The sequence below is a fragment of the Budorcas taxicolor genome, chromosome X, assembly GCF_023091745.1.
Source record: "Budorcas taxicolor isolate Tak-1 chromosome X, Takin1.1, whole genome shotgun sequence".
NCBI lineage: Eukaryota > Metazoa > Chordata > Mammalia > Artiodactyla > Bovidae > Budorcas > Budorcas taxicolor.
In genome coordinates this window covers 140,210,919-140,227,654 of record NC_068935.1, presented here as the reverse complement: position 1 = coordinate 140,227,654, position 16,736 = coordinate 140,210,919, and the positions used below count along the sequence as shown (strand labels likewise).

General features: G+C 49.9%; 1 protein-coding gene across 1 annotated transcript in view; it reads left to right on the top strand.

Annotated features, from left to right (window-relative positions):
- Positions 1–689: 689 nt before the first annotated feature.
- DHRSX (dehydrogenase/reductase X-linked) overlaps positions 690–16,736 on the top strand; it is a 101,476-nt gene continuing 85,429 nt past the window's right edge. Inside the window, exons 1-3 of the mRNA XM_052662972.1 lie at positions 690–771; positions 891–998; positions 6,557–6,625. Coding sequence (XP_052518932.1) covers positions 983–998; positions 6,557–6,625 — 85 coding nt within the window. The 5' untranslated portion in view covers positions 690–771; positions 891–982. The remainder of the gene's footprint in view (positions 772–890; positions 999–6,556; positions 6,626–16,736) is intronic.

The window sequence follows — 16,736 nt, the reverse complement described above, 5'->3', positions numbered from 1 at the left end:
GAAGGACGTGTGTACAGGTGTTAAGACCTCCACGTCACAGCACAGCCAGCCTGACCCGAGAGGATTCATCCAGGACTCCCAACCCAGGGTCCTGGGCTATATCCCTCGTCTCACCCTTTCTGCGCCTCATGTTGGCAGCGTTCATTCTTGCAGAGGTGTCTGTGGGGGTTGAGCGAGGCTTTGTGAGGTGTCTACGCCAGGCTGTCGTAATGCAAGTGTGTCTTCTCCGACTCTTTGTAGACCCCGTGGACTGCAGCCCACCAGGCTCCTCTGTCCCTGGGATTCTCCAGGCAGGAATCCTGCAGGGGGTTGGCATTTCCTCCTCCAGGGGGTCTGGAGACAGGGATAGAACTCCTGTAGACAGCTTCTTTGGAGAAGGCAATGGCAAGCCACTCCAGTACTCTTGCCTAGAAAATCTCATGGACGGAGGAGCTTGGTAGACTGCAGTCCATAGGGTCGCTACTAGTCGGACACGACTGAGCGACTTCACTTTCACTTTTCACTTTCACGCATTGGAGAAGGAAATGGCAACCCACTCCAGTGTTCTTGCTTGGAGAATCCCAGGGACGGCGGAGCCTGGCGGGCTGCCGTCTATGGGGTCGCGCAGAGTTGGACACGACTGAAGCGACTTAGCAGCAGCAGCATCAACAGACGGCTTCTTTGCCCCGAGGGCCCCCTGGCAAGCCCAGGCAGTCGTCAGTCAGGGTGAAGGTCCTGTGTTACCCTCTCCCATCCTGAGCCTGTAAATAACTCACAGGAACAAAACCACAGGTATGAAACCACCGCTCCTGTTGGCATCGTGGCCTCTCTTGTGACTTCATTAGCTCCGACATGTGCTGTGCTTCTAACCCTTGTTTTTGTTTTTTTTTTTTTTTCTTTCTCTTCTGCAGTCTTCTCTCCGCAACCGGAACGTGTTGCCATAGTGACCGGAGGGACTGACGGCATTGGATACTCGACCGCAAAGCACCTGGCGAAGCTGGGCATGCACGTCATCATAGGTGATGGTCCCTTTGTTCAAGACCTTACGTGTTAGAGTGACTGGGAGATACGCTGTCGTTGGCCTCTGTGTTATGCAGATATCGGTGTGGGTACAGATCCAGGGGTGTTTCCCAGGCAGCCCAGTGGTAAAGAATGCCTGGCAGGGTAGGAGACACAAGAGACCTGGGTTTGGTCCCTGCATCGGGAAGAGGCCCTGGAGGAGGGCATGGCAACCCACTCCAGTATTCTTGCCTGGAGAATCCCACGGACAGAGGAGCCTGGCGGGCTACAGTCCACGGGGTCTCGAAGAGCCCGACACGACTTAGTGACCGAACAACGTATTCAACTGTGGGCTTCCCAAGTGACTCAGTGGTAAAGAATCATCCTGCCAATGCAAGACAACAGGGTTCGATCCCTGGGTCGAGAAGACCCCTGGGAGGAGGAAATTGCAACCCACTCCAGTATTGTCGGTTGGGAAATCCCATGGACAGAGGAGCCTGGCCGGCTATGGTCCAGGGGGTCCTCAAGAGTCAGACCCTACTTAGCAACTAAGGAAGAAAGCCAGCAGGTGCAGAAGGCGTTAACGGTCAACCCTGAAAAGCTGAAACAGACAGGAGATTGTGATACTCCTGATTTTTTTTGGATAGGAGCCTAGCTTCTCCTTTAATGTGGATCATATATATAGTTTTTAACCTGTGTGAGTCACTGCAATAAATGACAATAAGTGTGGGTTAGCCTCCCAGATCTGTCATAACAAATTACAGCACAGACTGGATAGCTGAAACAGCGCACGTTTACCCTCCCGCAGGCCTGGAGGCTGGAGTCTGAGAGCCAGGTGTGGGCAGGGCTGGTTCCTCCCGAGGCGCCTCTGCTGGGCGTGTGGACGGCCGTCTCCTCCCTGAGACCTCATGTGGCCGCCCCTGTGTGTGTCTCTGTGCCCTGACCCCTTCTTATGAGGACCCCAGTCCTATGGGATCAGGACTCACCCTACTGACCTTGTTTCAGCTTCATCCCCTCTTCAAAAGGCTCTCATTTCCTAATACAGCCTGATTCTCAGGTCCTGGGGGTCAGGACTTCAATATGTGCCTTTCGGATGTCACGGAATCAGCTGCTAGCCGATTTCAAGCGTCTTCTGTGGCTGCATGCTGGAGACGATCTCAATTTCCCCTTCTTCTTTTTGAAGCTTTCTGATGGCTTATATTGGTCCTTCGATCTGCTTTAGAAATGAAGGGACTTTCTTCTGCTAGGAAAGTGGAGACACTTCAGGTCAACTCAATTTACATTTGTGAATATTTCAGCTGTTTAAATCAGCTGGAAAAAAGATACAGGGAGACGAGCTTTGAAAAAGAACAAAACAAAATACAATATTGAGCACATTTTCCCGGACAACCTCTGCATTTAATTAATCCTTTTCATGGTGTCCGTTTTGATGAAAATTGTACTACAGGTCTGGTTTTATTGCTTTCAACTGTTGTTTCTCACTCATGTCTGACTCTTTGCGACCCCATGGACTGCAGCAAAGGCAAGTCCTTCCCTGTCCATCACCATCTCCTGGAGTTTGCTCAAACTCATGTTCACTGAGTCGGTGATGCCATCCAACCATCTTATCCTCTGTCGTCCCCTTCTCCTCCTGCCTTCAACCTTTCCCAGCATCGGGGTCTTTTCAGATGAGTCAGCTCTTTGTATCAGGTGGTGAAAGTATTGGAGTTTCAGCCTCAGCATCAGTCCTTCCAATGAACATTCAGGACTGATCTCCTTTAGGATGGACTAGCGATGAGCAGGACTTGTGTTCCGATAAAACTTATTTTATTTTTAATTACAGCAGGAGATAAACCAGGTTTAGCTTCAGGCCCGTTGTTCACTGGACCTAATTTGGGTCGATATCTCTCTTTTTTTTTTTTTCTCCTAACAAGTGGTACTTTCCTTCCTTCCTGCAGACTTTTACACTCTGGTGAGCAGGGTTCATCCTTCCCAGAGCAAATCTGAACGTGGGAGTTTGACCTTCCCCCATGACTTGGTGCCATTGGACCCTTGCTTTGTGGCTTGTAAAAGACGTAACCGCCACCGAACAGAGCTTGACGGCAAGGCAGACCCACTGTGCCTGTGACCTGCTTCCTTCAGGGGAGTGTTTCCGGATATGCTAGTGGGTCCCCAGTAGATGTAGCAACAGTCTAAGGTCAGGCATCGGAGAAGGCGATGGCACCCCACTCCGGTGCTCTTGCCTGGAAAATCCCACGGACGGAGGAGCCTGGTGGGCTGCAGTCCACGGGGTCGCTGAGAGTCGGACACAACTGAGCGACTTCACTTTCACCTTTCACTTTCATGCATTGGAGAAGGCATGACAGCCCACTCCAGTGTTTCTGCCTGGAGAATCCCAGGAACGGGGGAGCCTGGTGGCTACCATCTATGGGGTTGCACAGAGTCGGACACGACTGAAGTGACTTAGCAGCAGCAGCAGCAAGGTCAGGCATGCGCTTCCCCGGCGGCTCAGACAGTAGAGAATCTGCCTGCAATGCAGGAGACCCATGTTCGATCCCTGGCTCGGGAAGATCCCCTGGAGGAGGGCATGGCAACCCACTCCAGTATCCTTGCCTGGAGAATCCCATGGACACAGGAGCCTGGGGGGCTACAGTCCACGGGGTCACAAAGAGTCGGACACGACCGAAGCGAGTTGATACGTACACACACATAGCTGATACGCAGTGTTGTCTTAGGCTGAGCTGTACAGCAGAGTCGCAGAGTCGCAGAGTTGTGTTTGTGTTTGTGCATTCTTTCAGCAGACTCTTTCCCCAGTATAAGCTGTTGCGAGATATTGCATTCACCTCCCTGTGCCGTGCAGCAGGCCCTTGCTGTGTATCTACTTCAAATATAGTCGTGTCTCTAAGTTCATCACAAACTCCTCATTTACCCCTCCTCAGCGTTCCCCTTTGCCAATCAGAAGCTGTTCTCTGTCTGAGTCTATTTCTGTTTTGCAAATAAGTTCATTGGGGTTGTGTTTTAATTTTTTTTCTTTAAACTTTTTTTTTTTTTAACAAACACCAAAAATATTTTTTGTTGGGGTACAGCAGATTAACAATGTTGTGATAGTCTCAGGTGGACAGCAAAGGGATTCAGCAGTACATGTACGTATATACATTCTTCGCTAAACTCCCCTCCCAGCCAGGCGGCCACGTGACACTGGGCAGAGTTCCCTGTGCTGTCCAGCAGGTCCTTGCTGGTTCTCCATGTTAAATACAGCAGTGTGTCCATGTCCATCCCAAACTTCCTAACTATCCCTTCCCCTATCCTTCTCCCTGGTGACCATAATGTTTTTACAGAGGACTGAGCAGAGTTCCGTGTGCTGGACAGCAGGTCCCTGTTGGTTCTCCATGTTAAACACAGCCGTGTGTCCACATCCATCCCAAACTTCCTAACTATCCCTTCCCCATCCTTCCCCCTGGGAACCATAAGGTTATTACAGAGTATTGAGCTGAGTTCCCTGTGCTGCCCAGCAGGTCCTTGCTGGTTCTCCATGTTAAATACAGCACTGTGTCCATGTCCATCCCAGACTCCCTGACTGTCCCTTCCCCCATCCCTCCCCCTGGGAACCATGAGGTTATTACGGAGTACTGAGCAGAGGTCCCTGTGCTGGACAGCAGGTCCTTGCTGGTTATCTGTTTTATACCACAGTTGGTATATGCCGATTCCAAGCTGCTAATTTATCTCTCCCCACCCCTTTCCCTTCTGGTAACAGTGAGTTTGTTTTGTACGTCTCTCAGTCCGTGTCTCTGTTGTAAAGAAGTTCCTTTGTATCATTTTTTTTTTTTAATTAGATTGCACGTATAGGCAATGCCATATGCTACTGGCTGTGGCTGCCTGATTGTTGAGTGAGCTCTCTGCTGCCGGGGGGATGCGCAGTTCCCTGCGTCCAGTCCGCCCTGCGGGCTCCACTCCCTGCCCCCGTCTCAGCTTTATCAGATCCTCCTGTATGTTTTCTAGGAACTTGGGGCTTCCTTCTTCATTCACTGGAGCCTCAGCTATACCAGCTCTCAATGCCAACGTGGCCTGACCCTGCCAGGCGGCCTGGAAGCAGATGGCATTTTAACAGCGCGTCTCACTGTGATTATTTATCGTTTCCTTTTCCCGCCTGTTCCTTCTGATGTTCGCATCACGCGTCCTTCATTCCTTTGCCGTCAAGGTGTCTAAACGGTTTATGATGTGTCTCTTCCTCATGTTGTCTCTTCTATTGTTAAAAATATTCATCTTTGTTTGATTTAAAATAAATACACTTTAAAAAAAATCGCACCGATTTCAGGAGCAAGCTCATACATGCCCATGTCCCCCACTCAGCCCTGAATTCTCTTTCTTGGAGGTGGCGGTGTTTGATGCGTCCAGCGTTTAGAGATGGAAGACGTGCGTTCTTTCCCCTCGTGCCCCTGGCCCCTGCTTGCAGGAAGAATCTCTGAGCAAAGTGGTCATAACCACATAACAATTCTTTCCTTAAGGCGCCTGAGGTGCAAATCACTTTTGCAGATGTTTCACCTTGATGTCCGCGGCTTTGAACTTCTCCAAGGGCGGCTGTGGTTTCTAAATCCCTTTTCGTTCATGTCCCCCAACGATGTCCTTTGCCACTGTTTTGTTTCTCTGTGTCCAGCTGGAGCTGGACATTTCTGTTTTCCCTGGGTTCACCACCCTGATGCTGGGAAAGATTGAGGGCAGGAGGAGAAGGGGGTGACAGAGGATGCGATGGTCGGATGGCATCGCCGACCCTAGGGATGGGAATTTGCAGAAACTCCGGGAGATGGGGAAGGACAGGCAAGCCTGGCGGGGCTGCAGTCTATGGGGTTGCAGAGAGTCCGACACACCGGAGCGACTAACCCTTTGTTTTGTTCTGTTTTGTTCATTTTTCTGGTTGCCGTGCAGTGGCTTGAGGGATCTTAGATTCCCCGCAGCAGGGACTGAACCCAGGCTGTGAATGTGTGGAGTCCTTGCCACTGGACTGCACACATTCCCTCATGAAGCTCTTCACAGCTCCAGCCACCCGTGCGTGGAGGGGTTCCCTGGACCACAAGGGCTTTGAAAGTTCCGTGTCTGGTGGGACATGTCCTTCGACATTTTCAGGTCCATAGTCTCCTTGGCCTCACCGTGGTTCTCATGCCATAAGCTGACACGTGTGTGTGGAATCAATGAAAAGTAGGATGCCCCAGAAATGCATACGTGTGTGTGTGTGCGTGCGCTCAGTGATGTCCGACTCTCTGCGACCCCGTGGACTGTAGCCCGCCCAGCTCCTCTGTCCATGTGATTCTCCAGGCAAGGATACTGGAGTGGGTTGCCTCACCCTTCTCCAGGACATCTTAGCTCCTGCATTGCAGGCGGATTCTTTGAGCCACCAGGGCAGCTCCCCAGACCAGCATGCTTTTGGCCAGTGCAGGCTGAAGAAAGCGTATCTTCAGCAGATACACTGAATCAGCCACAGTTGCTCTGAGCTGAAATGGAATGAGACACTTGGCAGGCTTCGCTGTCCACCGTCTCGAGAAAAGGTTGTTTCCCGTGGAGCGGTTTTCTTCCTCTGAGTCCTGTGTCTTTCTTTCCCTTCTAGCCGGAAATAATGACAGCAAAGCCCAGGACGTCGTGAGGAGGATAAAAGAGGACACGCTCAACGACCAAGGTACTTGACTGATCTCCCCCAGACAGATGGCACTTCTGGTTTGCTCTGGGTCCGGATTCCCGGTGGGGCTGATGGAAGCAGCTCTGGGGATGGGGCCATATCTCTGCTCTGGAGTGTTTCCTTGAGGGCCTCTGGTCCTCCTTGGCCAGTGCAAGGCAGCACCAGGCATGGTACCCGTGAGGGAGAGTGTTCCTGGTGAGATCGGGCCGCGTTTTCATTCCTTATCCATCCCCAGGGTCCTCCGAGGCCTGTGTCCACTCAGGAATCTTTGGATGTGCCTACTGGAAGGTGCATCCATCTCCTTCCGCTTCTTCTTTTTTTTTTAAAATAATGTTATTTATTCATGTTTTTGGGCCGTGCTGGGTCTTCACTGCTGCTCCGGCTTTTTCTCTGCTTGCGCCGGGTGGGGGCTCCTCTCTCGTTGCCGAGTTCCGGCTTCTGCTGCGCTGCCGTCTCTTGTTTTGGAGCACAGGCTCTAGAAGCTGTGGTTCACAGGCTTAGTTGTCTCTCACGGCACGGGGCATTGTCCTGGATGAGGGATTGAACCTCTGTCCCCTGCATTTGGAAAGACCCTGATGCTGGGAGAGCTTGAAGGCAGGAGGAGAAGAGGGCGACAGAGGATGAGATGGTTGGGTGGTATCACCGACTCGATGGACGTGAGTTTCCGCAAGTTCCAGGAGTTGGTGATGGACAGGGAGGCCTGGCGTGCTGCAGGCCATGGGGTCGCAGAGAGTCGGGCTTAACTGAGTGGCTGAACAACAACAGCTTACCAGAAAAAAGAAAAAAAAAAACAACCCATGCCACCCCAGAATACCAATAAGCCCCCAACATGACGTAAACAAGCAGCAGAACGCCACTAAGAATGTTCAAAGAATCCGAGTGGAAGTAGATATCGAACGTGAAACTGAACGTTGGTCAGTTGTGTCCGACTCTTTGTGACCCCCTGCTCTGTATGGAATTCTCCAGGCCAGAATACTGCAGTGGGTAGCCTTTCCCTTCTCCAGGGGATCTTCCTGACCCAGGGATCGAACCAGGGTTTCTTGCCTTGCAGGAGGATTCTTTACCAACTGAGCTATGAGGGAAGCCTAAATGGATATTGGTCTTCAGTAATTACATGCTAATAAAACCTCTCTTATTTGGACCAAATAGTCATGCTAATTTACCAAAAAAAAAAAACAAACAAACAAACCACGCCACCCCTACAATACCAATGAAAAAAACCCAACTCCGCAAAACAAACAGGGAAATGGCTTAACAATGTTCAAATGAACCCAAGTGGAAATAGATACTGGTTTTGAGTAATTACATGCTGAGCAAAGCTCTCTTATTTGGAGGAAACAGTCGTGCTAATTTACCAAGGGAAGAAAGAAACAAAAAAAGAGCCACCGCTAAAATACCAATAAAATCCGTAGCACTGGAAAGCAGACAGCAAAATGGTTTGAGAGTATTCAGAGGGACTCAAATGGAAATAGGTGAGTGACATAGTCTTCAAAGGAAACCCAGGAAGGTCAGCGTTGCTTTTGCACATTTCCCTGGTGACTCACACAAGCCGCGGTGGAATTCCCTGGTCGTGAATCCCAGTAAACGTGGTTTCTGTGCTTTGTTTTGTTTTTTTCAATATTTATTGTTTGTCCTTGCGGATCTTAGTTGGGCCCACGGAATCTTGGACCCTCGCTGAAGAGTGCGGGAGCTTTTCTTGCAGCGTGTGGGATTTTAGTTCCCTGAACAGGGATGGAACCCGGGCCCCCAGCTTGGGGAACTCAGACTGTTAGCTGCTGGACCACCGGGGAAGTCCGCTGTCCTTTGTTTTTAAAAGGAAGAAGGCATCCCTTGCTTTGCATCACCGTTCTACACGCCTCACCCTCAAGAGGGTCTTCCCAATCAATTTCACACCTTTCCTCATATTCTTTTTTATAAATGTTTTAGAGCTAAAGTGTACCATGTTAGCGTCAGCGATAAAACCCAGCGACTCAGTGATACATATACGAGTATTTCTTTTCAGATTCTTGCCCCATGTTGGCTTCTGAGAGAATATTGAGTAGAACCCCCTGGGCTATGTAATAGGTCCTTGCCGTTCATCTATTCTCTGTATGGTGATGTGTGGGCTTTCTAGGTGGTGCTCATGATAACCCGCCTGCCACGCAGGAGACCCGGGTTCGATCCCTGGGTCGGGAAGATCCCCTGGAGAAGGGAAAGGGCAGCCCCACTCCAGTATTCTGGCCTTGGAGAACGCCATGGATGGAGGAGCCCGGTGGGCCGCAGTCCATGGGGTTGCAAAGAGTCGGATGCGACTTTGTGACTCAACAAAATTGACAGTAGAGAAGCCCAAGGACAGCTTCTGAAAGGCAGGAGGAGGGGTCCAAAGGGACTGAACGCACGTGCCCAGATGATGGTCTCCTGGAATCTGGGTCCGAGCACACCGCCTCTGGTTCTCCCCTGCTGCGTGCTTCCACATGGAACGATTCTTCTGGGCGATGTTTCGCCCGCTGGGTGGAGCTGGCCGGCCAGAAGGGGTCTGGCAAGGATGCCACATGCTTAGAGGCAGGCGTCGCCACACCTCTGTCTTGGAGCTCCAGGTGGAGTGGTCTCTCAGTCTGGGCAATGGGCCGCCCACCTGTGCGTGTCCTGAACCGCCCTCCTCGCCTGCAATCCACCTTCTGGGACTCGCCGGCTTAGACTCGGGAGTGGATTCAGCTCTCCCCTTGTCCCAGCCTCACGTTGGCATCAGTCCTCCACCCCATGCCTGTGGATAAGCTGGGGCGTGGACGGGGCAGGCAGGGCGTCAGGTTTCAGGGCTTGGCGCATCGCTGCCTTGGCCATCTGCCTGATCCTCATCCTAGGCATGGGCGCCTGCCTGGTGGACGCCTGCCCCGACGTGTCCTCAGAGGGTTCTCATTTCGAGTGCTTGATTGACATGCCTTTAAAGGCAGCCACATTGGAGGCCTTCCAGAGGAGTCCACATGGCAGCCTGGCATGGCAAGCCGTGTCTAAATGATGCCCGTCATGGGTTTTCTGGGGTGGACTTGTCCTTGGAAACCCTCCCTACCAAATGATGTCTCCCGTTTGGAGCAAATTCCACGACCACCTGCTCATAAAATGGAACTCGAGATTATGTTAAGATTCCCTGAGGGCTTGTTCAGTCGCTAATCCTGTCCAGCTCTTTGCAACCCCATGGACTGCAGCACACCAGGCTTCCCTGTCCATCACCATCTCCCGGAGCTTGCTCAAATTGCATCGAGTCAGTGATGCCATCCAACCATCTCATCCTCTGTTGCCCCCTTCTCCTCCCACCTTCAATCTTTCCCAGCATCAGGGTCTTTTCCAGTGAGTCAGCTCTTCACATCAGGTGGCCAAAGGATTGGAGTTTCAGCTTCAGCACCAGTCCTTCTAATGAATATCCAGGACTGGTCTCCTTTAGGATAGACTGGTTTGATCTCCTGGCAGTCCAAGGGGCTCTTCAAGAGGCTTCTCCAGGACCACAGTTCACAATCATCAATTCTTCGGCACTCAGCAAATTCTGGGTGTGGGCGGGAGGCTGATGCATTTGAATGGATCCTAAGTTCCAGAGAAGGAAATGGCAACTTGCTCCAGTATTCTTACCTGGAGAATCCCACGGACAGAGGAGCCTGGGGGGCTACAGTCCATGGGGTTGCCAAGAGCTGAGTGACTAACACTGCTAAATTCAGAGAGATGTCATTATGGGTTATATAAAATATCTGTGAATGAGACAGTAAATGAAACGTGGGTCCATGCGTACGAGGGAATCAGCCATAACGAGGAAGGGAATTCTGATACCTGCTTCTACGTGGGTGAAGCTCGAGGTCATGCCGATGAGTGAAATAAGCCAAACGAGAGGACAAGTTCTGCAGGATTTACACGTCTAGCACATCCCGAGAGGAGCGTGGGAACTCTAGTGGTAAGAGAGACAGGGGCTTGATGCCCGGGTGGGGAAGATGCCCTGGAGGAGGGCATGGCAACCCACTCCAGTATTCTTGCCTGGAGAATCCCAATGGACAGAGGAGCCTGGAGGGCTACAGTCCATGGGGTTGCAAAGAGTGGGTCAAGACTTGGGGTAGCGAAGACTTGGATATGACTGAGCATGCACATATTGGATGCAAGAGGGAGACTGATAGAGACAGAAATAGGAGGGTGGGTTCCAGGGACTGCCGGAGGGCGTGGGGAGTCCGTGTCTCATGGCGACAGAGTCCCACTTGGGAATGATGGAAAATTCTGCAACTGGATATCTGTGTGTGTGTGTTTTAATATTTATTTGGCTGTGCTGGGTCTTAATTGAGGCACTGAGGATCTTCACTTGCAGAATGTGGGACCTAGTTTCCTGACCAGAGGTGGAACCCAGGTCCCCTGCCTTGGGAGGTCAGAGTCTTTAGCCCCTGGACCACAAGGGAAGTCCCCTTACCTTTGTTTTCCAAAGGAGGTGGGTGTCCCTTGCTTAGTGTCCTCATTGTACACTTTTCAACATCAAGAGGGTCTTCCTGGGCAGTTTCACACCTTTCCTCATATCATTCTTTTTTCTTTTAAAATTTTAAAATTAAAGTATATCTTGGTAGTTTGAAGTATACAGCACAGTGATTCGTTAGACATATACATGTCATTTCTTTTCAGATCCTTTTCCCCTGTTGGTTCTTAGAGAACACTGAGTATATTTTCCATGTGCTATACCGTAGGTCATCGTTGTTTATTTTATACGTAGTAGTGTGGCGAATTCCAGGGGTGATGCAGTTGGTGAAGAACTCGCCTGACAATGCAGGAGACGCGGGTTCCACCCCTGGGTCAGGGAGATCGTCTGGGGCAGGAAATGGCAAACTCATTCCAGGACTCTTGCCTGGAGAATCCCCATGGACAGAGGAGCCTGGCGGGCTACATTCCATCGGGTCACAAAGAGTCGGACACGACTGAGCAACTTCAGTTTCACTTTCACCTAACTTTCAATCTTTACGTTTTTCTTGGATTTAATTTAATTTCTGTAACCGCACAGCCTTTAACAATATGAGGTATCGAGTTTTAGGAATGCCCATTCTTTTTCCAGAAGATTACCAAAAGAAAAAAAAAAAAGAGAAAGAAAATCCGAATAAGAAACACAAGTGGTTGCCTAATCTAAGAGTGTATGGAAAATGAAAGCTTCAGGTGCTCAGTCCTGTCTCACTGTTTTTGACCCCATAGACTGAGGATGATGGTGGGGATGGTGCTGATGAGAGAGCAACAGTGATGGGGATGATGAGGATGAAGGGGATGATGGGATGATGGGATGATGGGGAGGGGGATGCTCTGACGATGGTGGAGCTGAGGATGGTGGTGCTGATGGTGCTGATGAGAGGGTGACGGTGATGGGGATGATGGGGATGATGGGATGATGGGGATGATGGGATGATGGGGATGATGGGGATGTGGATCGGGGTGTACTGTTGACAGTGGAGCTCAGGATGATGTTGGTGATAACAGAATGTCAGTGGTGATGATGGGATGATGGGGATGATGGGATGATGGGATGATGAGGATGGGGATGATGGGGAGGGGGATGCTCTGATGCTGGTGGGGCTGAGGATGGTGGTACTGATGGTGCTGCTGAGAGGTGACAGTGATGGGGATGATGGGGATGATGGGATGATGGGATCACGGGGATGATGGGATGATGGGATGATGGGATGATGGGGATGCTCTGATGATGGAGGTGCTGAGGATGGTGGTGCTGATGGTGCTGATGAGAGGTGACAGTGATGGGGATGATGGGATGATGGGATGATGAGGATGGGGATGATGGGGATGGGGATGCTCTGATGCTGGTGGTGCTGAGGATGGTGGTGCTGATGGTGCTAATGAGAGGGTGACAGTGATGGGGATGATGGGATGATGGGATGATGGGGATGATGGGATGATGGGATGATGGGGATGGGGATGGTGGAGCTGAGGATGGTGGTGCTGATGGTGCTGATGAGAGGTGACAGTGATGGGGATGATGGGATGATGGGGATGATGAGGATGATGGGGATGATGGGGATGATGGGGTTGATGGGGATGATGGGATGATGGGGATGATGGGATGATGGGGATGATGGGGATGATGGGGTTGATGGGGATGATGGGATGATGGGGATGATGGGATGGTGGAGCTGAGGATGGTGGTGCTGATGGTGCTGATGACAGAGTGACAGTGATGGGGATGATGGGATGATGGGATGATGGGGATGATGGGGATGTGGATTGGGGTGCGCTGTTGACGGTGGAGCTCAGGATGATGTTGGTGATGACAGAATGTCAGTGATGACGATGGTGGTGCTGTTGCTGCTGCTGGTGGCTGTGGTGATAACGGTAATGATGACACGGTGATGCTGATACAAACGATCATTACGGCTCTCCTGTCCACTGCAGTTATTATCACGTAAAATCACATAATTCTGGAGGTGATGCCGAGAGACAGTAATGGGCTCCCCGGGGATGCCGGGCTAGCTGCTGATCCTATCTGATTTTTGTGTGTCTCCTCCACACTTTGCTTTTTCCCCTGTGTTACGGGAGAGACTCATTAATTCTGTGGATTCACTGTGTCCTGTGAGGGTGACATGCTTAATTTAATTGTCAGAAGCAGTGTCACCAGGAGCAAATGGGAGCTGTCTGTTTACTTCCTTAATTTTCGAGTCTTCTCTCCTGAGCTGAAATTTTGCAACTTTGTTCAACTGCGAGAACTAGCTTTTCCTCTGATACCCCTAGAAATGAATTAATTCATGTCCGTCTTCTGTTCGTGGAAACCTTTGTCCCTGGATGAGGAGCTTGCTGCTGAGAAATTTGATCTCCTCTCACCTTCATGGCATTTCAGCCTTGCTTTTGCAGAAAGCGTTTATCAGCCATATTTCTAATCAACTGTGGTAGCTGGATATGCTTTGTGTTGATTAAGATACACCTTTCAGGACAATATAAAAGAAGAAACTCCTCCGGGACTTCTCAATTTTCTTATTTTACAGCTGCGGTTGTAACCTTACCCCCCGTACTTCTTAAGGCTGGAATTTGCAGGATTATAAAAAGCTTCTCTTGAAAGCCCTTTCTCGATGAAATCAATTGTACCCCAGATAACTTTTTCATGTGGATACATGGTTCCTGAGACAGGACATTTCCTCCCAGGAAATGTAAGGCACCAGGAAAGCGCCTTGAATGTTTTAATTCGGCCCACTGAGCTCAGGAGGGCCCATGGACGACAGCTTCCTACATCCTCTGGGCGGCGTTTCGCCTTTGAAGGCGACGCTGCTGTGGCCATACAGAAACCTGGTTTTGTATTCAACATTGAGAACCTACAAGGACCTGCTGCACAGCACAGGGAACTCTGCTCAATACTCTGTAATAACCTGATGGTCACCAGGGGGAAGGATCGGGGAAGGGATAGTCAGGGAGTCTGGGATGGACATGGACACACTGCTGGATTTAACATGGAGAACCAGCAAGGGCCTGCTGGACAGCACAGGGAACTCTGCTCAACACTCTGTAATAAACTTGTGGTTCCCAGGGGGAAGGATGGGATGAAGGGATAGTGAGTTTGGGATGGACATGGACACACTGCTGTGTTTAACACAGAGAACCAGCAAGGACCTGTTGGACAGCATGGGGAACTCTGCTCAATACTCTGTAATAAACTTATGGTTCCCGGGGGAAGGATCGGGGAAGGAATAGTTAGGGAGTCTGGGACGGACATGGACACACTGCTGTATTTAACATGGAGAACCAACAAGGACCTGCTGTCCAGCACAGGGAACTCTGCTCAGTGTCACGTGGCAGCCTGGATGGGAGGGGCGTTTGGGGGAGAATGGATACACGTGTATGGACAGCTGAGTCCCCCTGCTGTCCACCTGAAACCATCACAAGATTGTTCAGTTGCTGAGTCGTGTCCGACTTTTTGCAACCCCGTAGACTGCAGCACGCCAGGCCTCCTGGCCCAGGCTATACTCCAGTACAAAGTAAAATGTTGAAAATAAAAAGAAAACTGGCTCATTCATGGCGCTGGGCAGGTGTCATCTGCCTGCCACCAACTCCAGGTTCACCGCAGTCAGACGCTTAACTGAGTTGTGCACCCATCAGGCGGGAACTTGACAGCGGTCCTGTTACCCTGCACGTCTGGCCTGCCTCCCTCCGGCCAAGGGGACCTGCAGACCTGGGGTTTGTCTTGGGTACCGCAGAGATGCTCTGTGACTCTCCCCCCACACCCGCAGAACGGGTGGTGCCGTGGAGGGAAACACTGATGCGGGTTTTGCTTTCACCCATTACTCCCCAGATCCTTCACATCCATTCTTTGCCTGCTATTCCTGTGGCTTTTTTTATTTTATTTAAAACACATATTTATGGGAGGATAATTGCTTTACAATACCGTCATGGTTTCTGACATACAGCAACATGAATCAGCTATTCAGTTCAGCCAGTCAGTCGTGTCTGACTCTTTGCGACCCCATGGACTGCAGCACGCCAGGCCTCCCTGTCCATCACCAACTCCCGGAACTTCCTCAAACTCACGTCCATTGAGGTGGCGATGCCATCCAACCATCTCATCCTCTGTCGTCCCCTTCTCCTCCCTCCCCTAATCTTTCCCAGCATCAGGGTCTTTTCCCATGAGTCAGCTCTCGGCATCAGGTGGCCAAAGGATTGCACCTTCCCAAATTCCGTATGAAATTCCATATGCCGTTGATTCTGGGCACTGATATAAACACAGCCTGTGTCTCTCACCAGGTACCTGGGGCAACACGGCACGTCTGCCTCCGCCAGTGACAGAGAACTGTTTTTTCAGATTTACAGAGGATTCTCTCCCTCCCTTCCCCTCCTTCTGCCTCGGGCAGTGAGCTCACATATTCTGATGATATTTTTGTAAAATAACAGACTTAATTTTCCTTACGGTTGAAGACATTTTCGTTTTAGAATGTGACCAGGGCGAAAATTGAAAATTCAATTTAATGAAAGCGTGTCGTGAGTCTCTGTGTGTATGGATCTATATATTTCTCTTTTTACTTGTATCTCTCTATAGATAATAATATCTATTCAAGGAAAATAGGTAGCTATTAAGTATAAATAGGTATTTAAATTGTATCTATACATGGTACAAGTAGATATCTATTTGTGAATAGATGTAGTCATTATTCTGTTTATATTTTTATGCTAACATGTTTTTGAACATTTAATTGTATATTACACTATAGTGATTCACTTGTAGCTCAGCTGATAAAGAATCCACCTGCAATGCAGGAGACCTGGGTTCAATCCCTGGGTTGGGAAGATCCCCCGGAGAAGGGACAGGCTACCCACTCCAGTATTCTTGGGCTTCCCTGGTGGCTCAGCTGATAAAGAATCTGCCTGCGATGCGGGAGACCTGGGTTCAATCCCTGGGTTGGGAAGATCCCCTGGAGAAGGGACAGGCTACCCACTCCAGTATTCTATCCTGCAGAATCCCATGGACTATACAGTCCATGGGGTCCCAAAGAGTCAGACACGACTGAGCAGCTTTCATTTTCACTTTCATGGCTGGTTTACAATGTTGTGTTATTTCTCAGGTATATAGCAGGGTGATTCAGTGACTCCGTTATACTGAATCTATGAATCTGAAGGTATACATCCATTCTTTTTCAGATTCTTTTCCCTTTTAGGGTATTACAGAATGTTTGTTTTCCAGTGTGAATTCTATTACAGAATATTGCGTAAAGGTCCCTGTGCTATACAGCAGGTCTCTGTTGATTATCTGTTTTATAGATTGTAGTTGCTGTATTTTAACCCAACCTGCTAATTTATCCCTTCCCACTTTCCCCTTTGGTGGCCTTAAGTTTGTTTTCTAAGTCCGTGATTATGCTTCTTTATTTTCGTAAATAAGTTCATTTCTGTAATATTTTAACAACCGACATTTAAGTAATGTTATATGCCATTTGTCTTTCTCTGACTTCCTTCACTCAGTATGATAATATCTGGGTCCATCTGTGTTGCGGCAATTGGCATTACGTGGTGCTTTTTGATGGCTGCGTAATATTCCCTTGTACATAGGTACCATGCCTTCCTTATCCATTCATCCGTGGGTGGACACTTGGGTTGCTTTATTTTGAGTTCTTTAGGTTCTTAGCTTTGCCAGGTTTGTACA